At 44.2% G+C, this 26,500-nt stretch overlaps 1 protein-coding gene across 1 annotated transcript in view; it reads left to right on the forward strand.

The window, feature by feature from the left end:
• The window catches only part of evi5l (ecotropic viral integration site 5 like), an 87,336-nt gene that overhangs the window by 14,389 nt on the left and 46,447 nt on the right, over positions 1 to 26,500 (forward strand). Inside the window, exon 2 of the mRNA XM_063199284.1 lies at positions 22,867 to 23,325. Coding sequence (XP_063055354.1) covers positions 23,075 to 23,325 — 251 coding nt within the window. The 5' untranslated portion in view covers positions 22,867 to 23,074. The remainder of the gene's footprint in view (positions 1 to 22,866; positions 23,326 to 26,500) is intronic.

A 26,500-nucleotide genomic window follows, 5' to 3' on the forward strand; every position in this document is an offset into this window, starting at 1 on the left:
TGTTGTGGTCTGCAGAATCCCACTGTAATGTCTTCTCTGGACATGTGCAACTTGAGGCCACCTTGCAGTCCTGACTCAGTCTCGAACTCACAACCTCTCATATGAGAGGCAGACACCCTAACCGTGCGATTGCACCGGCGCTGCGTTGAAAGTGTTAAAACACAGATGACTTCCTCCTGGAAAGCACAGGTCAGGGGCGTTGAACGCGGCAAACGATTCAACCTGAAGCGTTCAACCAGGGATCTCGACCAACCGAAGCTCGTGTTTAGAAAAATGTGAACATTCCATTTGCTGACTCCTGCTGGTGCCGAGCTCATTACATATTTCTAGATGAAGTTCAACTTCCATTTGAACGTTTTTGACGCCCTCAGCTCTAGAAACGCGTTTGCAGCTTTTAACGCTTCTGCCGCTTGCTCTTCCATACAAAGTCAATTACTTCCAGTGCTTTCCACACCTTCAATACCAGCGGTGTAATCGGTGTGATCGCAAAGTTAGGTAAAATCTGGATTGTGAGCCCAGTCAGTGGCGTATCTATGAGACATTTCCAGTAATAAAATGCGAGACTCAAAAAATTGAGCTAATTTTTGGAGCTTTTCTTAAAAAGGGCTCAGGCATTCAACACCCTTTTACAGGTGCCTTGGGCGTCAATGGGTTAAGATAAAACAAGCTTTTGAAAATAAATAAATGCTCTCTCTGTGCCGTATTGTGCCCCTGTATACCATTAGGTGAGCTGACGTCCCTGAATTTAATATCTCGCAATCTGCTTTCTGCCGATCAATTCATGCCGATTGCAGATCATGGAATTTTTGCCAATCATGATCAGTGGCCGTTTGATAGGGTCCATCTCTACTGTTCATATGTCTTTTTGTCTGCTCATCAGAACTTAGGCCTATTTATACTGTGCTTAAGAAGGGGTACCGTTTTAAGGGCCTGTTTTAAGAATTTAGCCATTGCAGCCAGAAGCAACTCTTGGATCAGCTGGGGCCCCAAGCNAAAATTCAAAGGAGGGAAGAAATTTGCCAATACTGTAACAAAGTGTGAGCTGTTGTTCACCATCTAGTGGCTTGTGGGCCCCAAGCAGCTAGGATCAGCTGGGGCCCCAAGCAAAATCTTTCATTAGAATGTGTTCATTCATCTCAAACAAACAGAATTTTTTAATAACGTTGTCTCAAATCTCATGAGCCTGAATGTTGCGTAATGCAACTCCAGGCACCAGGGCAAATGTTGCGCAACGCAACTTCAGGCATCAATGGGTTAATTTATTATATTATTGTAAGTAGTGTATGTGCATATTCTGCTAAACTTCAGCTAAATTCCGAGGTAGCAAGATTGTTTTTGTTTTTTTTTGAAAATCATACCGGGGCACAGCAAATCAAAATCCTGGCACGTGCCCCTGTAAAACAGGTCTAGCGACGGCCCTGATTAAATTCCTTGTGCAACTTTTTTTGTTTTGCAATGTGGAGGTACATACAGTACATTGGCCTATGCTAATTGTGACAATGATTAGTCTACTTCAATTTAGAAGACATCAATATAGATGTTTGAAAACTGATGGTCTTTTAATTAGGAAAAAAAACTAGGAAAAAAGCTAGGAAAAAAGCTAGGAAAGTGATTGGTGATCGGCAGATCATGAATTTGATGACCAGTAATCGGTGCTCAGCCCAAAAAAGCTGATCGGTGCATCTCTAATGAACAGGCTTGATTTCTGTCAGTTTATAGTTTTTGTGCACGTGGTTGAGTATGATAATCAGAATTGATTTTTTTCTGGTAATTTATTGTTTGGTTCCGCATTTGTATGCAAATGTATTCGCCTTCCAAGTCACTCTTGCTCTCACACAAATGCATAGATACATACGCAACCCTATGCACACACACACGCACACACACACACGCACACACACACATGCACACGCACACGCACACACACACACGCACACACACACAGACACATAGACACACAGGTGCATTCATCTAAGTCACATATGCAGAGATCAATATCAGCTCAATAGGGATGGTATAAACCAGGGGTCCCCAAACTTTTTTTTCAGGGGGCCACATTATCGTTCCTGACTGTGATGAGGGGCCGGGATCAATCATGTGGGCTGTATACTAGGCCACTGCCTGTTATAGCCATAATTTCTAGCAAAAAATAAATAATTTTTATAAGTGATTTGCAAAAGAAGTGAGTACTTTACATGTTGTTCAATTTGAAATACCACAGATATTCCTTTTAATTTCTAATTACCATGTAAAATATGGTGATTGACAGTTTATGAGTGATACAAAAGAAATGGTAGGCCTGTTACAGTGAGATGAGAAACTAGTGAACATTAAATTGTAGAAAGGCCTGTTGACAAACAAAATAAAATATTTAAAATATATATTTTCTCATTATTTTTTTAACTGTGAGAATTGCTTCTTTGGGCCAGTTCAAATGGTGAGGTGCAGAGACGTGGAGGGCCGGTCTAAAGGGCTCTGCATACTTCACGTGCGCACGAGTGGCGCGAGAACCATTAATGACGTCATCACTTGCGACAGACTATTCATACTTCAAATGGCTTTCGCTCGCATTGTCGGAAGTGCCCTCTGCTGTTCATGAGAGAAACGGCAGTATCTTTCGCAACTCGCAGCGTGAGTTCTATGGATGTATAAAATAGAAAGCCAAACACGGCTGCTGTAGGGCTATTGAACGTCTGACTTGTGACTTACCACATTGAAACATATTTTTTGTTGTAGCCTACATTGCCAGATCATTCCAAGACCATGTGAGAGCATTGTTCTGGCGGCAGAATTTATAAATAGATCGCCGAACACAACGTGCTTCTGAACAAAGTAAACAATTGTTTCACTGAACAACATTTAAGAGAGAAGATAAAATAACTCTCTAGGACATTTTATTATCCTCAAAATGATGCAGGATCCATTCTGTAGTAGCCTACAGTAGTTGTAGCCTCTCTTCGCAACTCCTGCTTTGTCTGCCTACCTGTATGGTCGCCGGTGGCGCACGACAAGTTACAAAAAATCTGGGGTGCACGACGTCGCGCCACGGCAGCTCGCGCCACGGCGTGTGACGTCATTTTGGGTCACGTGACGGCGCGAGTGAGGTCGCGAGTGAGGTCGCGAGTGAAGTATGAAGGAGGGTAGCGCCAGTCACGACAAGTATGAATCCCCCTTAAGGGGCCTGGCGGGCCGCATCCGGCCCCCGGGCCTTAGTTTGGGGACCCCTGGTATAAACCATTCACCGTGCACACACACACACACACACACACACACACACACACACACACACACACACACACACACACACACACACACACACACACACACGCACTTCTCCAGAACAGAGAAAAACAACCTGTTGATAGCCTTGTTTTTAAACCCACATCTTGTTTTATGGACTCACCATTCATTGTACCTAATCATCCCAAAGTGGGGCCTCAACCATAGGGTGTGTGTGTGTGTGTGTGTGTGTGTGTGTGTGTGTGTGTGTGTGTGTGTGTGTGTGTGTGTGTGTGTGTGTGTGTGTGTGTGTGTGTGTGTGTCTGTGTGTGTGTCTGTGTGTGTGTCTGTGTGTGTGTGTGTCTGAGTCTGTGTGTTCAAGGCCTTTCATTTTCTCTAATCATCCCAAAGCAAGGCTCTTGCCTGTTGTTTTGTCGGCCATTAATGTAGACAAGGAGGAGCGTGTCTGTGCTATTCATTGGCCAGGATAAAAGCCAGAGAGAGAGAGAGGGAGGGGGGGGGTGGCACAGTGGATCGAAGGAGAGCCCGAGCAGGAGTGAGAAGGAGAGAGGCTAGATTGGGAGAGCGAGAGAGTGAGAGAAAGAGCGAGAGAGTTGAGAGACAGTGTATAGAGTGAGAGAGGTCGAGGAGATGAGATGGAGATAGAAGGAGAGGGGGCATTGAGTGAGAGAGAGAGAGAGAGAGAGAGAGAGAGAGAGAGAGAGAGAGAGAGAGAGCTAACAGTGGTAAGTGGTTAACCATGATGAAAGCAGGGGGTGGGGGATAACGAGCCTTTGGTAAACAACAAGGGCCTCATCATAGACTGGACAAGTGTCTATTAGCACCGAGATGGACAGACGGGTACACACACACACACACACACACACACACACACACACACACACACGGGCACGCAAACACACACAGAAGCATACACAAGTGTGCGTGAACACACACACACACACACACACACACACACACACACACACACACACACACACACACACACACACACACACACACACACACACAAGTGTATATTGCTATTAAAATGGAGACACCGGTACATACGTACACGCACACACACACAGACACACACGGACACACCCTTCCCGAGAGTTTAGAGAGAAAAACCCATGCACTAGCATCATAGCAACGTCATGTGCGGGGCCAACGTCTATTAGCGTTAGAACGGACACGTACACACACACAAATTAGCACCACTTGTTTTGGATGGATCTCTGTTGTCATTGAAATTAACACAGACAGTGTAAACTTTCATGTAAAGATCGAATTTGGCAATAGACAGCCCAGTTTCAATCAGCAGCATAGTTGCAGTACCTTTTTTGACCATTTTCTGCACAGTGTCCCTTTAAACGTCAACCACCCATGTCCCTTTGTGTTCTTAAGGGTTGTGGCTGTATGGGGGCCCCATCAGTGTTTTGTCCCTTTGTGCAATTGTTCCGCCGCTGACTGCAGGTATTGACCATGGTTGCGGGTTCTTGTGCTGTGTTAGACAGCTGGAGTTGTAACATTATTTAGTATACAGGAAGAACCTTATCTCTGGCTATATGGACTGTATTGAAATACTGTTGTGGACCTTGTGGGTCTGAGGTTGAGGTTGTGTGTTATGTTGTGCTGTACAGTATAGTTATTTTGTAATTTATGTACAATACACTGTAAGGGAATGGCATGCAGTAGACTGCAGTTGTCTGTTATGCTGCGCTGTGTATGAGTTACTGTGATGATATTGCGTGTGTGTGTGTGTGTGTGTGTGTGTGTGTGTGTGTGTGTGTGTGTGTGAGCGCTCTCTCTCTCTCTCTCTCTCTCTCTCTCTCTCTCTCTCTCTCTCTCTCTCTCTCTCTCTCTCTCTCTCTCCCTCTCCCCCGCCCTCTCTCTCTGTTGTGGTGTGTGTGTGTGTGTGTGTGTGTGTGTGTGTGTGTGTGTGTGTGTGTGTGTGTGTGTGTGTGTGTGTGTGTGTGTGTGTGCGCGCATGCGCTCGTGTGTGTGTGAGAGAGAGAGTTAGTGTATATTTTGTGGTAGATCTGCTGCCCTCTATTAATCTGGCCCCAGTCAAGTCACCTTCCCCCCGGGCTCTGCAGGCCACTGTGTCGGGTCACTGCACGCACGCACGCACGCACGCACACATGCGCCCGCATACACACCCGCGCACATGCACACACACACACACACACACACACACACCACACACACACACACACACACACACAGCACACACACACACACACGCACGCACACACACGCATGCATGCCCGCGCACACACACTGACACACACACACACACACAGACACACACACACAGACACACACACACACACAAACGCACGAATACACACACACACACACACACACACACACACACACACACACACACACACACACACACAGACACACTGACACAGAAACACGCACACAGACACATACAGACATTGTCTTGGATACACACACACGCTGGAACGCACTGACACTGACACAGAAACACGGATACAGACACACACATTGTCTTGGGTACACACACACGCATACCTACACACATACACAGACACACACACACACACACACACACACACACACACACACACACACACACACACACACACACACACACACACACACACACACACACACACACACACACACACACACACACACACAGACACACACACACTCACACACAGACACACACACAGACACACACACACACAGACACACACACACACACACACACACACACACACACACACACACACACACACACACACACACACACACACACACACACACACACACACACACACACACACACACACGGTGACTGACTGGTTAGGGCTTCTGTGCGCTCCGTGTTCTCCCTGTTGGGTGGTCTGACAACGTTAACCTTTAACCTAGCCTTCAAAACACCGCAGGAGAAATGACACAGTTGATATGTGTGGTGTGTGTTTGTGTGTGTGTGTGTGTGTGTGTGTGTGTGTGTGTGTGTGTGTGTGTGTGTGTGTGCATGGGTATGTATATGCGCGCGTGTGCGTGCGTGCGTGTGTGTGTGTGTGTGTGTGTGTGTGTGTGTGTGTGTGTGTGTGTGTGTGTGTGTGTGTGTGTGTGTGTGTGTGTGTTTGTGTGTGTGTAGAGGTGAAACATCTAGGGAGCGTGAGAGCAGACCTGAATAGTCAGTCACTGTGACAGGCAGACCCAGTAGTTGGTGTGTGTGCGTGTGTGTGCGTGCTTGCGTGCGTGCATGCGTGCATGCATGTGCATGTGTGTGTGGTGTAAATTCAGTTTTGTTATGTTGTGCAAGGGTGTGTGTTTGTGTGCATATCCTCTTACTGCAGGTGCCTGTTCATAGCATGGACATTTATTTTCATATGTACAGTTAGGTCCAGAAATATTTGGACAGCAACACAATCATCATCCTTTTCCACCCTATACCCCACCACAATGGATTTGAAATAAAACAAACAAGCTGTGCATTAACTGTAGACTCTCAGCATTAATGTGAGGGTGTTAAAATCCATATCGCATAAACAGGAATGAAATAGCAACGTTTTTTGTGTGTGTTGCCCACTTTTCAAGGGATCAAAAGTAATTGGACAGTAAGCTTCTCAGCTATTTTCCAGTCAGATGTGTGTTATTCCCTTACTACACCATTACCAAGATGTCAATACAAGGTCTTAGTGTTCATTTGAAGTGTTCCATTTGCATTTCCATATATTTTTACGGAATATCCATGAGATCCAAAGTCCACCTGTCACCATCAGTGATGCAAGCCATCATGAGGTTGAAAAAAATCAAAACAAACCCATTTGAGAGATGGGGAAACATTGAATATGACTAATTCAAGAGTTCAGAATGTTGGAAAAAAATAAATACCAGAGCAACACCAAATTACCTGGCAGAAATGGAAGACAAATGCTGTGGATGACAGACAATATTCTGTATCTGGTGAACAAAAACCCATCTCCCAACAGTTGGCCAGATGTAGAACAGTGTCCAGGTGAACGGTGGATACATGTCCAAGGCAACAATCAAGAAAAAGATCAAGAACATTGAGGAACACTTCACCATAGGAAATACAGAGGGTTTACTAAAAGATGTAAATTATTGATTGCATCAGAAATAGCAATACCAGATTTGGCTTTGCCAAACAACGTCTTAAAAAGACTGTATAGGTCTTGAGCTACATCCTATGGACAGAGGAGACAAAAATCATCTTGTACAAGGGAGAAAGGAGTATAGAGAAGGGAAGGAACTGCTCATGATTCAAAGCATACCACCCAATCAGTGAATCATGGTGGTGGTAGTGTCATGGTGTGGGCATGCATATCTGTCAATACTATTTTCCCCTTGTATTTATTGATGATGAGGACTACAGACAAAAGCCACAGGATGAATTCTGAAGATTTTCAGGCTATATCATCATGTCATATTAAACCTAATGGTTCTGAACTGATTGGACAATGCTTCACAGTGCAGATGGACAATGACCCAAAGCTTCATCTGAAAGCCACTAAGCCATTTCTACACCAAAAAAGTGGAATATTATTCAATGGCCCAGTCAATCACCTCACCTGAGTACGGTTGAGCAAGCATTTCACTTGCTGGAGGCAAAACTGAAGGGAAAATACCCTAAGAATAAGCAGGAACTGAAGACTGTTGCAATAGAGAGCTCACCATAGCATCACCAGAGATAAAACCAAGTGTCTATTGATGTCTATGGATTGCAAATTATAGGCTGTAACCGACTGGAAAGTATTTGCAACCAAATAATTAAAAATTGAAAGTTTGATGTATAAATACTAGACTGTCCAATTACTTTTGGTCCCTTAAAAATGGGGTGGCACTGATAGAAAATGTCATAATTCCTTCACAGTTCACTCGATTTGGACGCAAACACCCCCATATTAAAGCTGAAAGTCTGCTGTTAATGTACATATCGTTTGTTTCATTTCAAATCCATTGGGATGGTGTACAGCACCAAAAAGACGAAAATTGTGCAGATGTCCAAATATTTATGGCCCTAACTGTATTTGTGTGTGTTTGTGTGTGTGTGTGTGTTTGTGTGTGTGTGTGTGTGTGTGTGTGTGTGTGTGTGTGTGTGTGTGTGTGTGTGTGTGTGTGTGTGTGTGTGTGTGTGTGCGTGCTGTGTAGTACACACCTGCTCATGTCATAGCAAGAGATTATAGCTTGTGTAACATGTGAAATGTTAGCTCAGTGGCATTGTACTGTGCCTCCAATGCCCAGGCCGGAGCATTCACTAGTAGGTGACGGGTTCAAGCCCCACGTTGCAAACTAGCGCAGAAGACCTCAGTTGCACTGGTGCCGAAACCCGGGATGGAATGAGGTTTAGGGGGGTGAGTGTAACGCAGTCTTTCTCAAAGAGGGGTGCAAGCCCCCCTGGGGGGGCACGGAGGCATTGCAGGGGGGGGCATGTGAGATCTGATTTTGGGTTTTTTCCCCCAAGGAAATGATTTCCTGTCTCTTTAATAAGCAATACATTTTAACACCTAACAACCAACATTAGATTATAAATTGTCATGAATTTGAGTAGCATAGGAAATGAACACACCTCCCTCTTTGTTTTATCTCACCAGTCACCTTTCCTTTGATTCTGCTGCGCAGTGCAGCGATCGTAAAATCAGGGGGGGCTCGGAAGCATCCAGACCCTCTGAAGGGGGGAATGATGGGAAAAGTTTGAGAACCACTGGCGTAACGGATGCTAACAAGCAGAGTCCGGCATAGAACGTTAGCAAACATTCCTCCCGAAGCCTCGTGCAGTATTGATAGCACTCAGCTATCGGTCTGGTCCTTTAGCTCTACTACGGTATCATGCTGTGCGTCCCATGCCCAAACTGGAGCATTGCTAGGTTCAAGCCCCGCGTGGCAAACTATAGGGCAGATCACTTCAGTTACACTGGTGGCGTGGAGGCAAATCACCTCAGTTACAAATGGCACTATCGGGAATCACTGAACAGCCTCACCTGCCAGAGCACATCTTAAGTGGCTACGTGACTCACACACAGGAAGTCTTACAAGAGAATGTGTTGCAACATCATATGACAAAACCAAAACCAAAACAACTTGGTCTTAGCACATGCTGTGGTCAGTTTTCTGTCTGCTACATGCCTTGTTTACCATGGAGAGTAACATTGCAGTGTTTGCAGAAGGTCGTTCTCTCTCTCTCTCTGTGTGTGTGTGTGTGTGTGTGTGTGTGTGTGTGTGTGTGTGTGTGTGTGTGTGTGTGTGTGAGAGAGAGAGAGAGAGAGAGAGAGAGAGAGAGAGAGAGAGAGAGAGAGAGAGAGAGAGAGGAGAGAGAGAGAGAGGAGAGAGAGAGAGAGAGAGAGAGAGAGAGAGAGAGAGAGAGAGAGATCTGTGTGATATGTGTGTGTGGGGGGGTAGAGAAGCTGATGACTAATATCATAGGAGGGGCAGTGTTTCGCTTAGAGAGGATCAGAGAAGGGATACACATAGCACACACGCATACACACACACACACACACACACACACACACACACACACACACACACACACACACACACACACACACACACACACACACACGCATGCACACACACACATGCACACACACACGCATACACACACATGCACATCCTTGAGACATTCCATTTGGATCTGAAATTGCTTCTACAAATAACTCTGTGTGTGTGTGTGTGTGTGTGTGTGTGTGTGTGTGTGTGTGTGTGTGTGTGTGTGTGTGTGTGTGTGTGTGTGTGTGTGTGTGTGTGTGTGTGTGTGTGTGTGTGTGTGTGTGTGTGTGTGTGTTTGGCTGTGGGTGTCTTTTCCACACGTAGCCCAGGAGATTACAATAGCTGTGTCTGTTTCTCAAGTCAGCGTCAGAAACTGCAGTAGGCCCAGAGATACACACACACACACACACACACACACACACACACACACACACACACACACACACACACACACACACACACACACACACACACACACACACAATGGCATTCATTATATTACTGACCTTATACACACTCACACACAAACATGTGCACGCGCACACACACACACACACACACACACACACACACACACACACACACACACACACACACACACACACACACACACACACACACACACACACACACACACACTAGCATAGGAACACACAAGCATACATACATTGCTTCTAATTTACTACATAAACATGTACACACACCCATAATCACACACGGACTATTGCATGCAGACCAAACACTGACAAAACACTGTAAAAGAAAAAAAAACACAAACAGCAAGAAATGCAGGCACACCGTGCACACACACATGCACGTACACATGCACGCACGCACACATGCACGCACGCACACACAGGGACACAGACACGCACACACAGTGCTATCTCTTGCTCTCTGTCACTCATTCAAGGACTTCTGTATCTCACAGCACACGGAGAGAGAGAGAGAGAGAGAGAGAGAGAGAGAGAGAGAGAGAGAGAGAGAGAGAGAGAGAGAGAGAGAGAGAGAGAGAGAGAGAGAGAGAGAGAGAGGCTGGCAGGAGTAGAAAGATATGAGAGAGAAAGAAATTACTTTCCAAGGGTATGAGACAGACAGATAGAGAGAGGGATAGAGAGAGGGATAGAGAGATGGAGACACCGGCACAGAGAGATGGAGCTACAGAGGCAAAGTAATAAATAGGCCATTCATGTGTGGAGATTGGAGTAGAAAGATAGAGGGCGCAATGTTGGTGATGGGAAAGAAAGACAGAAAGAAAGAAAGAAAGAAAGAATGAAAGACAGAAAGAAAGAAAGAAAGAAAGAAAGAAAGAAAGAAAGAAAGAAAGAAAGAAAGAAAGAAAGAAAGAAAGAAAGAAAGAAAGAAAGAAAGAAAGAAAGAACGTTGGGGAGAAAGATAGAGGGAGAGGTAGAGGTTATGGGCAGAGAGAGAGAGAGAAAGTGATGTGAGGTGTATGTTCTTGTTGATGTAGGAATGACTTGAGCTTGGATTGGGGCAGAGGCAAGAAAGAAAGAAAGAAAGAAAGAAAGAAAGAAAGAAAGACAAGAAAGACAAGAAAGAAAGAAGACAAAAGAAACAGTGAGCAAGGCTACAAGAGTATTATACAGACAGAGCAGAGCATGCAGCAAGAAAGAGGCGCTGGGATGCAAAGTGCTGGAGGGAGACTGAAATGCAGGAGAGTGGAAAGTAATTCAGAAGCATCGCTGGCCGAGAAGGAGATATGGAGAATGATAAATACGCGCTATCACCGAAAACGGGAGTCACACAAGGACATGGTCAGAAGGGGAAAACATCGTAATCAATACGGAACAACAGTAATTGTTTGCTCTCACTCACACGGCTTGTAAAGTCTAGCAAATTGCTCATCGTTCTCAATTTCTGTATTCATCGAACCATTTTGCACTGTCAAAAGACCTAAACATTTCTAGCCAGTCCAGTCAGTAAACTGTTGGAGGTGCCATCTCTGCCGTGCAAAGACAAAGTGCAGTAACAACATAGTTTTCTTTTTTTAAAGATTTGTTTAGGTCTTTTTGACTTTATTTATGATAGGACAGTGAAGGTGGTGACAGGAAGCGAGTGGGGAGGGAGAGTGACGGGGAAGGGTTGGCAAAGGACCCGAGCCCGGAATCGAATCCGGGTCAGCCGCATGGTAGACGAGTGCCCTACCGTTTGGCCACGGAGGTTTTCATAACACTAACTTAAGCCTTATGGTACTATGGTATTAAGTATGTCCCGTTTTAGAGATAGTGCTATGTCAAATATGCAGTAACTACTCCAACCTAATACCAAGGATTTCAAGGCATTTCACTTGGTTTCAATGTTGGCGTAGTTTCTGCAATTTGCCTTTGTAAGGAGAAGTGAACTGGATATTTTGATGGCTTTAAAGCAGAACCATCAGCCAACTGTCATTCAAACGAATGGCACCATGATTCCTATCTGCTCAGGAATATTAACTGAATGAAATAAATGTAGAGGATTGGAAAGTGATGCAGGAACATTAGGCTTCTGCCGGAGAGTAAGATGTAAGGCAGGGATGGGGAACCTACGTCTCGAGGGCCGCTTGAGGCCGTTTTATCCAGCCCCCGATATAATTTTAATGTTATACAGCTTCACATGAAATATTTTGTAAAGGAGTCTTAGAAAATGGATTTTCAATACAATTAAGATGTATTAAATGAACATCGAGGTGGTGTTTGTTTAAAAGGTGGCTGCCTTCAATATAGGCCTAAAGTGAAGGGGAAAACCCTGGTTTGTGTTCATAGTACGGCCCTCCGAGGACTTTTACGGCCCTCGGATGAACCATCAGCCACCTACCATAAAAACAAACATCACAGATATGGCATCTTTGAGGCCTTTTCTCACACAACTAATAGTGAATGAAGTGCCACCACAAGTCTTAAAGGAGCAATTATGTGTCAATACTTACAGAAATTCACAAGGCCAATGTTTGACAATGTTGGAGTGCGTGCTACACATTGCTAAAATACTTTATTTTGCTGACAAAATACATCATTGTTTTTTTTTTCATTACTGTTTTAGTTAGACATTTATAGCACTTTGGTTAATTTAAATCTTCTTTATAAATACAACTTAATTACTTTCTTACTTACTTACTTACATTGTTACCTTAAACTGGTTTGTAAAGCCGTACCTATCCTGGCTCATGATGCTGCATTCTTGTTCAATTGTTAGTTGATCTGTTTATTGCATTCATAGCTATTTTGAAATCTACACTAGTCATTTTTAGCACCTAAGCCATTTTTTTTGTTGCTCTGGCTGCATTCCCCTATAATCAGTGAAGCATTTGATTGGAGGCGCCAGGTAGTTCATCTGTTGTTATGTGTGATCTTATTATGGGATAGTTGCGGGGTGGGACCAGCGGCCAGAGTGTGTGTCTAAGACAGGGGTGGGGAACCTATGTGTCGAGGGCGGTTTGCGGCCCTTGAGGCCGTTTTATCCGGCCCCCAATATAATTTTAACGTTATGAAATATGACATATATTTTGTAAAGGAATCTTAGAAATTACACTTGCAATACAATTTCGCTATATTCAGGGGACCCAGGGAAGGTGGGGTCTGTTTTTAAGGTGGCTGCCTTCAATATAGGCCTGAAGTGCAGGGGGAAATCCTATTTTGTGTTCATAGTACGGCCCTCGGAAGACTTTTACAGCCCTTGGAGGAATTTGGAGTAGCCCCTGGTCTGAGAGTATGGAAGTCATATATATATCTATTTGAGTGCATGCTTTTTGAGAGAGAGAGAGAGAGAGAGAGAGAGAGAGAGAGAGAGAGAGAGAGAGAGAGAGAGAGAGAGAGAGAGAGAGAGAGAGAGAGAGGGAGAGAGCGAGAGCATGCAAGATGATGTGTCTGTTGTCATGTTTGACTTGATATTATCTTATCTTGTCATAGCATTGGAGAGACAACTAGTCGCCTGTGTTTTCCTAGTTTTGTCGTTTATAGTGCTATTTTTGTTTTGATTGTTTGTTTGTCCTGTTTTGGGTTTTGGTGTGTTTGTATTCGAAAATGAGACCATTTATTTGTGTCCATCTGTGTGTTTGTGCGTGGTAAACATAGAGAGAGAAAGAGTATCCATGTGGATTTGCCAGTGACACTGTGTGTGTGTGTGTATGTGTGTGTGTGTGTGCGAGTGCGTGTGTGCGTGTGTGTGTGTGTGTGTATGTGTGTGTTTGTGTGATGGGTGGGGGGGCGAGGGGATTGGTTTCATGTGGCTCTTTAATAGGGCTTTTGATTAGGCCTATGAATGTGAGCCTTGTGTGTGTGTCCCTCTCTCCCTCATGTGTCTCTCTCTCTCTCTCTCTCTCTCTCTCTCTCTCTCTCTCTCTCTCTCTCTCTCTGCACCATTTCTGTCCACTTCTGTCCACCTCCATGTCGCTGCTTGTTTATTTTATCCCTCTCCCCTTCTTCAACCTTTATTCAACATGTAACATCAGATGCTGTTACGATATTTCATTATTGTATTGTTCAGAGCAACTTGCGCACAACTTGTGTCTCTCTTACTGTTCCTCACTGTGTTTTTGTCCCCTTCCACGTCCCTTCTTGTTTATTTTATATCCCTATTTGTTTATTTTTTTGTTTTACTGATTACCCCTTCTTCTTAAAGCGTTATATAAAGTCCTACATGTGCCATTTGTGCGATACTATATTTTATTATTTATTTCATCAGTATTTTTATTTCATATTATTATATCATTATCGAATCTTGACGTTTGTAATATTCATATTTTTTTTAGATAGTGTCTACTGGATGACGTGATGTGCAATGAAACTGAAGTGCGTAGGGAACATCCAATCTCCATGATGTTTTTGCTTGTGTGTGCATCAGTATTTGTAATACAGTCAAGGCTACAGACACACATATGCTGACTGCATCTTGCTGTGTTTGTGTTGCCAATGATGCGATTTATGGTTAAAGTGTTATCTCCTTGTTTTCTCCATGCCTTTCTGTTCTTTCTTCTTCTTTTTCCAGCCAGATTTAGACAAAGCAGCTCCTCAGATACTGAAACATGACTAAGCACATGTTTAGCACATCTCATCTGGGGTTTCGCTAGCTCACAAAAGCCCACATTGTTTACAGTGGTGACGCTGTCTGAACGTTAGCTAACAAAGCATATTTTATTAGCGTGGGCTGTGTGAATGTTAGTGAACAAAGCATTCCATTTTCTATATGTCTAACCAAAATAATGCTATTGTCAATACAGTATGAATTGTACAATATAAGATATTTATGACACGAATGTTATCACTTATTGTATATTACACAACCTATTTCGTATAAATTTGATTTTAGATGCTTCCTTACTCCTACACCAATGTCTTGAGAATTGAGTGCCTTTTCCTCGACAGCGCCAGATCTCATTAAGGCTGTCTTATCCGCCAGCCTGAAGAGATTCCTACATGTGCGCGCTGCTTTGTCTTCCCCCTAGCTGCATGAAGCCCAGCATGAATGGTTCCTCCCTGTCTGTTACCAGGCAGGTTATGGCTGCAGTCCTGCTGGCGAAGAAGCCCCCAGCTGCTGCTGCTGCTCACAGGGCCTGTGTGTGTGTGTGTGTGTGTGTGTGTGTGTGTGTGTGTGTGTGTGTGTGTGTGTGTGTGTGTGTGTGTGTGTGTGTGTGTGTGTGTGTGTGTGCGTGTGCGTGTGCGTGTGCGTGTGCGTGTGCGTACATAATGCAGAGTAGAGAGAGACAGAGAGGATAAAGGAGAAAGAAGAAGGGATGGAGAGAGGAGGAGGGAAAAGATAAGATAGAGTGAACGGAGAGGAGGTGAAAAGAGAGAGAGAAGAGATGGAGGAGAGAGAGGTGAGGGGGCTGATGACACAGTGGCATTGTACCTGCACTCCACTGCACCACTGCCTACTGGCACTCTACTGGCATTCTCCTCTATTTACCAAGAGCACCACCCCTCTTGCCGCCCTACCCTCCTCTTTCTCCTCTTCCTCTTCTCTCTCTCTCCCTCTATCTCTCTCGCTCTCTGTAGTCCCTCACTCTTTCTCTCTCTCTCTCGTTAGCTCTCTTTCTGTCTCTTGCTCTCTATCATTTGCTGCTGCTTTGTTGTTCTGCCTCTCTCTCTCTCTCTCTCTCTCTCTCTCTCTCTCTCTCTCTCTCTCTCTCTCTCTCTCTCTCTCTCTCTCTCTCTCTCTCTCTCTCTCTCTCTCTCTCTCTCTCTTCCTTTCTCTCTCTCTCTCTCTTTCTCTTCCTTTCTCTCTTTCTCTCTCTCTGTCTCTCTCTCTCTCTCTCTCTGTTGGTGCTACTTCTGCCGTTCTGCCACTCTCTCTGTCTCGCTATCCCCCTCTACCGTTTTCTCCCTTTTTCTCCCTCTGCATTGCCAATTTGTCTCTCAAATCACTCTCTTTAAATCTCCAATTTATATTCAAGCCACCTTCACTGGCACAATACCATCGGACATTATGTTTGCAAATCAGGTTTTATGGGAAAGAGGAGAAATAGAACAAAAATAGTCAAGGATGAAGAACTGCGGAGTGTGCGTGTGCGTGTGCGTGTGGGTATGGGTGTGCGTGTGCGTGTGCCTGTGCGTGTGTGGGCGCACACGTGCGCATGTGTGCATGTATGTGTTTGCATGTGCGTGTGTATGTGCATGTGCGTGTGGATGAATGTGCGTGCACGCACATGTGTGTGTGTGTGTACGTGTGTGGGCATGGACACACGTCACGTGTGTGCATCATTGTGCTTGTGTGTGTGTTTTACCGAGAATAGCACAACAAACACAGAAATTCTGTATAATAGACCGCTTTTCTGTACTGTATTGCCCCCAGAGAGAGTATTAGTGTCTTATTTACAGCCCCATTTTTTGTTGAACTATATCACAGATAGGCCATATTTCCTACACTGTGTTACACACAAGCAGATTTCCATTCCTGTACTATAAGTCTTGGTCCAGTAAAACCCCCTGTAGCAGAAACATCTGTGTGATCCCCCCTCCGTGTCTGTCCCCTGGCGTTAGAGGTGTCTGATGCCATGTGGTGAAATTGGCTTTTGTTTTTTATTTCTTTTTATTTTAAAGTATTTTTTGGGGGCTTTTCAGCCGTTATTGGTTTTTGTGAGACAGGATAGTGGAGGAGAGACAGGAAGTGAACTGGTAGAGAGAGATGGGGAAGGGCCGGCAAAGGACCCGGACCGAGAATCGAACCCGGGTCGGCCGAGTGGTAAACGTGTGCCCTACCATATCAGCCACGGTAGGGCCTGAAATTGGCTTTTGTAAGGAGGAGCGAGAGAGATCAGCTTCTTCTTCTTTTACACACAAGTGGTCAACATCTCACCCTAAGTGTATTGCTATTAATACCACTGTAGGGAGAGAGATCAGCTCATCTCGTGTTGGCTTGCTGCCCTTGATGCCTACAAAGTGAACTTTTCAGTGTTAATTCAACACTTGGAGAGTCAATTGAACACTTTCTAGAGTGCATTTGGACCCAGAGTACTCTCTGTGTGTTAAAATAACACTACATTTCACTGTGTAGATGATTCAGAAGGGGAGCTGAGCTCCAGAGGTCTAAATTAGACTTCTAGTGTTCTAGTAGTTTTTTAAAGCATGCATGTTATCTCCAGCATTGCTCAATCTATACATGGACAACCTCTCCAAACAACTGGGGAGATGTAAGACAGTATGTCTCATAGGGAACACTGCTTTAAACCATTTGATGTATGCAGACGATTTGGCTAGGGATTCGGACCTGCAACCCTCTGGTCTTAAGACGACCTCCCATACCATTAGGCCATAGCTGCCCCCGACCTGGCTGTCTCTGGTATGCTCCTGGTATGTTCTAGTACTGTAGTAGTGTGTAACATATGGTGTATTAGAACTCACTCCTCCCATTGTTCTGAGAATACATGTACATCAAGGCCAATGAAGGTCTGAATGTTTTGGAGAGCCATAGGTGCTATCACAATTATTGAATATGCAAATAGTATCACTTGTCTTTCTTTAGATACATTTATAAGTGGGGTGTTTGACATTTCCACTGACTATGATGATGCAGGCACATTTGAGCTTATCCAAGTTTGTCAGGATGTGGCCTGCCAACTGACTGATGCTACATGTTTTGAGAGAGAGAGAGAGAGAGAGATAGAGAGCAGTGTGTGTGTGTGTGTGTGTGTGTGTGTGTGTGTGTGTGTGTGTGTGTGTGTGTGTGTGTGTGTGTGTGTGTGTGTGTGTGAGGTGTGTGTGTTTGTGTTTGTGCTTGTGTGNGTGTGGATGTGTGTGTGTGTGTGTGCGTGTCCTGTGTGTGTGTGTATGTGTGTGTGTGTGTGTGTGTGTGTGTGTACGTGCGTGTGTGTCCTGTGTGTGCGCGTGCGTGCGTGCGTTTGTGTTTGTGTTTCTGTGTGAGTGTGTGCACACTATAGTGCTGAGTTGGGTCTGTTCCTGCGTCTGATGGACTAGCTGCTGAGGCTGACGACCACATGGGACACAGAGTCAGGAAAATGGCTCTAATAGCTGACTTTTTGGATGGTGTGTGTGTGTGTGTGTGTGTGTGTGTGTGTGTGTGTGTGTGTGTGTGTGTGTGTGTGTGTGTGTGTGTGTCTGTGTCTGTGTCTGTGTGTCTGTGTGTGTGTGTGTGTGTGTGTGTGTGTGTGCATGTTTATATGCAGCTGTTTGTGTGTTGACAGGGAAAAATGGGAAAAGAGCACGAGAGAGAGAGAAAATGCTGGCCTATTCTTCAGAGAGAATGTTTCTGTGAAGATGCACACACACACACACACACACACACACACACACACACACACACACACACACACACACACACACACACACACACACACACACACACACACACACACAGAGACACAGGCACACACGCACACAGGCACATGCATGCATTTAGTATTGGATTAGGATGGTAAATCTGTTATTAATTTCCTGTGAGTCATCAAAGTCCATGTGCATGTAAATGACGCACGTGCACACACACACATACGCACGCTCGCTCGTTCACACGCATGCACGCAAGCAAACACACAGTGGGGGAGGGGGGTTGTATGCTTTTTAATATTACCTATTGACCTCACGCTTTATTACTTACACGTATGAGTCATCTCTTATATGAAAACAAACACACATGGAGACAGACACGCAAGCTTGCACACACAACAAACTTAGACACACACACACACACACACACACACACACACACACACACACACACACACACACACACACACACACACACACACACACACACACACACACACACACACACACACACACACACACACACACACACACACACACACACTCTATGCTTATTCTTCGATATTTTCAGACGACTATCATTGGCCTCTGGTACACATCAGTGACCAGTTTAAAGTTTACAGTTTACATCAGATGCCCCCGACATGAGATGCGTTTCCCTCAAAGTGCTCCATTCCCATTACTCCATCTCAAACATTTAACTTATGATACCCCAAAATAAAACTTTCCCATGCTGTCTTCCTACCCTACGTTCAGTTGCTCTTTCAGTGTTGTCTCTCTAGTACAATAAGATATAATTTATTGATCTCAGCGGAAATTAAGGACCAGAGTCTTCTCCTATGTGTTCTGCCAGTTGACAAAAAGCCCAGGACAAAGTAATCAGAAAGCCCCCACCTCGCACGCACACACACACACACACACACACACACACACACACACACACACACACACACACACACACCACACACACACCACACACACACACACACACACACACACACACACACACACACACACACACACACACACACACACACACACACACACACACACACACACACACACACACACACACACAATACATGCTATGTAATGAGGCACCCAATTCAGCTTCCATGTTTCCTACTCTTTGGCCATATTCTCCCCATTCTATGTTACAGTTTTTCTCAATTGGTTTTGTACATTTCTCACAACAGAATAATGATTCTCAAAAGTCTTTGTTCAATTGTGACTTCCTGGTGTTACCTCTGCACATGGTCAAATCAGTTTCTCATTGTTTTCGGCATATAGCAAATGCTCTCGTCCACCATGCCATGGCTGTGTACAATTCTCAGTGATTTTGTACATTATCAATTGCTTTTGTCATATCACTCAAAAAGCTTTGTCACTGAATGCATGAAACTATTTCAATCTTATCTGATCAATGTAATATAAAACTGAATTTACAACATTTCCCATCCAATCTAAACAGCATTTCGCTTCAGAAAAGATCATCAAGAGTGTACTATTCAATTGACAACATGAGAAATTGATTTGACTAGCTTGTCCATACACTATGACACAATGACTAACCATTCTGCTGGCGCTGATACGTTTATTGACACAAAAAAACTTGGTTTTGAAAGACAAATAAGGGTTTTGAGCAAGAGACTCGGTTTTGCAGGTTATCCACCGTGTTTTGCCATTTGTTAAAGCTGTTTTGAGAATGAATATTATGTTTTGCAAATTGCGAGAGAGATTCGAGAAATGTACAAAACCAATTGAGAAATACTGTAACTGTTCTCTCCTGCCCTCTTCTCTTCTCTGTTGGCTATTTTGTGTATCATTTTATAGTCTTTCGGCAGAGTGTTTTCTTTTTCTCCTGTGTCCTCCTGTCCACACATGATGTCCTTCTGTGTATATTCCCCATGTTCCCCGTAGCATTGTTTGTCTTTATCGCCGGAATTATTTATTTCGTAATTGGTTTTGCCTAAGGGTTCAGGGTATTTTTTTGGTCATTCCTGGCTTTGTTCTCTCTCTTTCCATCTGTTTTCCTCTTTATTTCTTATTTTGTGTGTACAAACAAAAACGACAGTGAGTGGAGATAACGAGACAGAGAATGCACACAAAAGAGAGAAGACGAGTATGAGAGAGAGAGTCACAGACAGACAGACAGACAGACAGACAGACAGACAGACAGACAGACAGACAGACAGACAGACAGACAGGCAGACAGGCAGACAGACAGACAGACAGACAGACAGACAGACAGACAGACAGACAGACAGACAGACAGACAGACAGATAGATAGATAGATAGATAGATAGATAGATAGATAGATAGATAGATAGATAGATAGATAGATAGATAGATAGAGAGGGATGGACAAGTGCTAGTCCTTCCTGGTTGCATCATTGCTTAGTTGCCCCTAAAGCGCCCCCAAAAGGCCACACCATTGGACCCGTGCATAGAGTATGACACACAATGCAGATAAAGGCCCAGCTGGGTGTGTGCGCGTGCATGTGCATGCGCACGCGCGTGTGCGTGTGTGTGTGTGTGTGTGTGTGTGTGTGTGTGTGTGTGTGTGTGTGTGTGTGTGTGTGATTGCTGTGCATGAATGGTAGAGGAGGCTTGAGGATGAGGGCAATAATCCTGCCTGGCAGCTAAATATGTAAATGACAACAGATTTTCTGTCTATAGCTTGACACATACTATACCCATCTTTTGGGTTATGTTTATCCTGTCAAATCTACTTTCTCTTCACTTTCTCTCAAATTCTCTCAAATTCTCTCATTTCAACTCGGGAGTAGATTCTACCAGTCACTGGCTTTTGGTTTCTGTCAATTCCATATTTAGAGATCTTCAATATTTGGTTTCTGTCAATTCTGTATTTACAAATATTAAATATTTTTGCTTGTCGAAGCTCAACTTAATTTTATATAACTCGTTGGTAGGGCTGTAATGAATTACGCAACTCACAATTCGATTCATATCATGATTTTGGATTTTTTTTTAAAAAAAATTGTTACATTTGCCAACATTATGAATGTAAAAAAACTCCATTATGTTATACTGTATGTAGAAGAGGTTACACAAGGCTACTAAAATGCTGATGGTGGTTTGAGGCTTGGAAGGACTATGACCTTATATCTTGCGTTTGTTTTCTGGACTCAAGTATAACAGAACTTTGAAAAAGGTGTTACAATTCTGCCACCTTGCACCACAAGACAGGTTTGTGGCTCGGTGTATCATGATTTCTCGGTTGAATACAATAGCGTTACAGCCCTACTCGTTAACAATGACATTAGCACTTTTTTAAACCCTCATAAATAAACAATTTCATGATGGTGATGCTGAATAGATTGCCCTCAGCTACAGCTCTGTCGGCTGCTGTTAATTCTATGAAAAATAAAACTTTCCCATGTCCTCTTCCTACTGTATGTTCATTTGCTCTTACAGTGATTTCTCTCTAGTACCATTAGACATAATTTATTGATCTCAAAGGAAATTAAGGACCAGCCAGGCCCGCTGACAAAAAGCCCAGGACAAAGTAATCTGTAAGCCCCCTGTTACACACACACACACACGCACACACACACACACACACACACACACACACACACACACACACACACACACACACACACACACACACACACACACACACACACACACACACACACACACACACACACACACACACACACTCAATACAACCATTTCAGCTTCCCTGTTTCCAACTCTTTGGCCATATCAACAATGCAAATCATACAATGCAATGATATTACTACTCGTTAGCAATGATATTGGCCCTTGTTTAAACCTCATAAATAAATAAGTTTATGATGGTGATGCTGAATAGATGAGATCAGATATTGCCTTCAGCTACAGCTCTGTCAGGCTCTGTTCATTCTGTTATGCAGCATGTTTTTTTGTCAACCTTAAAATAAATAATTCCACGATGCTAACGCTAAATAAATACATGAAGCCAGATCTCCTACAGCTACACATTCTGTCTGACTGACACATCCTATCAATTCTATTTTCACTCCATGAAATACATAGATTTGATTCGGGAGGTGATTGTGTTCTGCAGTCCCTCCCCACGCCATCTGTTCAGCCATCTCTCCAAATTTATGTGAGGGGATAAATCGAGGGGGAAGTGTAACAGCACACTGCACTTTCCTGTTCATTCGACAGAGCTGCGTTTGCTCAGTAATGCCTTTGCCTTTTGCCTTTTGCTGTGCGTATGTTTACTTCCAGAATCGAAAACCGGAGCCAAATTGTGCAAATTCTGCACATGTTCCATGTTGTATCGACAGTGTTCCTACTGTAAATTTGACCACAATGTCTAACTCCTTCTCTCTCTCTCTCTCTCTCTCTCTCTCTCTCTCTCTCTCTCTCTCTCTCTCTCTCTCTCTCTCTCTCTCTCTCTCTCTCTCTCCACAGGCCCAATGAACCTCGATAACTGCTGAAATCATCCGCGTAGGTCCCCACAGCGGAAAGACCTACCACACACACACACACACGCACACACACACACACACACACACACACACACACCTTCACCCCACTACACCACACCACACACACACACACACACACCCATCCCCACGACCACCATCCACACACATCTCCCACACCCACACATCCTACCATGTCCAGCCCCAGTAGCAGCAGCCCCGAGCGGGAAGGCGTCGGTGGTGGGGTGCCGGTGTCCGTGGGTCGCCTGGAGAGCCTCTCGTCCCCACAGGATGGGGACCCTCCCTCCATGGGCAGCCCCGTGCTCAGCCCGGACTCCTCTTCCCACGATGCCGCGCTCTCCGGACCCGCCGCCTCGCCTGCCGACTCGGAGAACCTCAGCCCCGACGAGCTAGAACTGCTGGCCAAACTGGAGGAACAGAACAGGTGAGACACCAGGGGGAAGGGGTTTTGATGTGACACCAGGGGGAACTGTTTTGATTGTAACACTGCTTTCATGAACTGGAACTGCTGGTGAAACTGGAGGAACAAAACAGGTGAGAGACCAGGGGAAGGGGTTTAATGTGACACCAGGGGCAGGGCTTTGAACCGATATTATAACATTTTTGGTTATGAGTTCCACCAATAAATTGAAGATCCCGAACCGGTTAGAACAAAAAAATACTGTTCCCTGAACGGTTAATTCGGTTCCTGTCAGCTGATTACTCCCCATATCTGACGTTAATTAACCAAGAAAGACGGAAGTACAAATAGGTCAGCCTACATGCCAAACTGTTAATTCAAGCGGATGAAAAGAACATCCTCCAGAATTTGTCATTCAGGGACGACCTACGCGGAGAAAGAATAAACTTCAAATAGAAAAATGCGCGCTCCATGCTGACTTGCGTGACCCGGGAGCGCTATGACGGACATTGCGAGTTTTGTGCATATCTGCATTTGAAGCGACCATGGATGCCCATTAACGAAGAACATTCTTGTGCACTTTTAACGCGCTTCTCTGCAATATGTCTAACAACGATGCAATGGGAACTCGGCCCTTTTGTATGACAGTGGTTTCTCTTATTTAGGATGTGGAGTCGAGACTTTGTAATCCACCGCTCTCTCGCCATTCAAACAGCGAATGTCTGATGTCACACAGGACGTGAACTTCAGCCGTCATGGTAACGTGCGCAGGAAAATAATTAGCCTACTTTTTTTAATTTGAGGAACGAAATAAAACCGGTATTAACCAGTTACCATTATACATACCAGAACATAAAAAATAATAACGTTTCCGGTTTCGTTTCTGTTCCCTGTAAAATACAAAAAGTTCCTGGTTTTCGTTCGTTTGAACCGGTTCAAAGCCCTGACCAGGGGGGACCGTTTTGATTATAACACTGCCTCTGCAAATTGGAGCTGCTTGCCAAGCTGGATGAACAGAACATGTGAGGCACACAAGGAGAAGGGTTTCGCTGCGACACCAGAGCTGGAGTGGTTTGAAAGTGGAAAACAGAGAGTGATTGTCAGGGTGGGAATACCAAAATTGTTCTCTATAAGTCCCTAGGACATGTTTCAGTGACATAAAACTCTTTAGCCTTTAGGGGGACTAGTTTGACTGTGACACAAGCATAAGCGACAATTGGTTTACACACACTGTAACAAATAGCTGTTTATTTACGGCAATTCTGCAACAGCATTCTACTGTTTTTCGAAAAAAACAGACAACTACTGTGAAAATATTACTTTGAGTCACATATTGAGCATAAACAGTAAGTACTGCACAATAGCAGTATTCGCCGTTGTGGAAAAAACTAGAGATGCACCGGATCCTGATTTTTTGGATCCTGCCGGATACCAGATCCACTGAATAAGATCCTGCCGGATCCGGAACCGGATACCGGATCCTACAAAAGGGTTGAAACATATAGTCTACTCGCACACGTGGGCCCTTTTTATTACGTTGGCGCAAACTATTTTTTAGACTCATTGGCTTATTGCCACACTGCCTGCAATAGCCGCTTCCAAAGGGATTTCACTCCATGCAGTGATTGGGGTTGTGAAAGACTGAAAAGCCTAGGCTAGACATGCACCAGACCCTGATTTTTAGGTAACATGCCGGATACCGGATCCACTGCTTAAGATCCTGCCGGACCCTGACCCTGTGAAAAACTCTATTATCCTGACGGATCCGGAACCGGAACCGGATCCGGTGCATCTCTAGAAAATAACAAGTTATTTTAGGCAGCACCATTGAAACCCATTCATCCTCCACTTGTCCGTGATCACCATCAAACTTCAATACCACCTGAAGAACTGAAGTCATTCTGACTGGTTAAAGATTATCTGATACTATCAAGCATGATGAAACAATTTCTAAGGAAACTACAATACTTAAAAGTGCTTGATGCAGCAAAGTGTGAGTAGCACATGCATTTTGATAGTGATGAAAGTGTGAATGGCTGAAACATTTTAAGAACTTGTAACACTCTTGCAACAAGCAGCCCCATCTAAACCAATCTGCTAATCAGTGCCTGGCCTCACCTGAGTAGGGCTGTTATGCCATTATTCAATTACGGGCGTCACCTGCCAAGGGCCTGATGACTCTGGTCACATGGTAGTCTTGCACCTGTATATAAATCTGCACTATCAACACTTCAGTTGCTTGCCTGCCTGCTGGCTGGCCTGCATGGCACAGCATAGCACTTGTTTGCCTACAAGCTTGCCTATAAGCTTGCTTACATGCTTGCACACTTTCCTCTTTGTGAAAGCTTGCTGTATGTGGCATCATTTGTGGCATTGTTACATTTAATGTGCCTGCTGCAAATTAGGCATTGCTTTGAGAGCTAGCTTGTAGTGCTGGTTGTTTGCTGTGCTACTTGGTGCAAAATAATTTTTTAAAGACTGACCAATGCTATATTCATCATTGGCTCATCAAGAGATACAGTAAAAAGCCCACCTTGCACACTATCATTGTAACATAGCACTGCGTACTCTGAAATTTTATTCATGCCCACACTTTCAAAGGACCACCGCAAACCATTTTCTCAATACAGCATTGCGGCATAGTATCATGCTCAAGGCACTCCAGTCATGGTGAACGATGGGAGGGTGGGGTGGTAACATGGCCAGGGTACCACAGTTATGGAGAATGATGGGTGGGGTGGGAAGTTGCCATGGCCATATTCATGAATACAACTATGACCCAGTATTTGCCTGTCATCACACAGTACAATTCAACTTTTTAACTGAAATGTACTGTTATTTTTCTGTAGAGTACTGTTATTTAACAGTTCAATTGCTGCTGAAAAAATGTTATATACTGTGATACATTAAACAGCAATGAGCTGTATTTGATTTTTGGTGTGAAATAACAGTAGAATTACAGGTAAATATAATTGCCAGTAACTGCCGTTATTTTGCAGGGAAATTTTCTTAGAGTGCAGCATTACTACTGTACATGCTGTTACAACTTACGGTTATACACTACAAAGGGAACCATAAAATAAACTGCTACGATTAACTGCCCCGAAGGAAAATGTTGTCCCGCACTCATTTGTTATTGTGCACATAATGTCACACGTGTAATGCCACACACTCTCCTCTGTACTCTGCAGCGGTCCTT

The sequence above is a fragment of the Engraulis encrasicolus genome, chromosome 1 (assembly GCF_034702125.1).
Source record: "Engraulis encrasicolus isolate BLACKSEA-1 chromosome 1, IST_EnEncr_1.0, whole genome shotgun sequence".
Classification (NCBI taxonomy): Eukaryota; Metazoa; Chordata; class Actinopteri; order Clupeiformes; family Engraulidae; genus Engraulis; species Engraulis encrasicolus.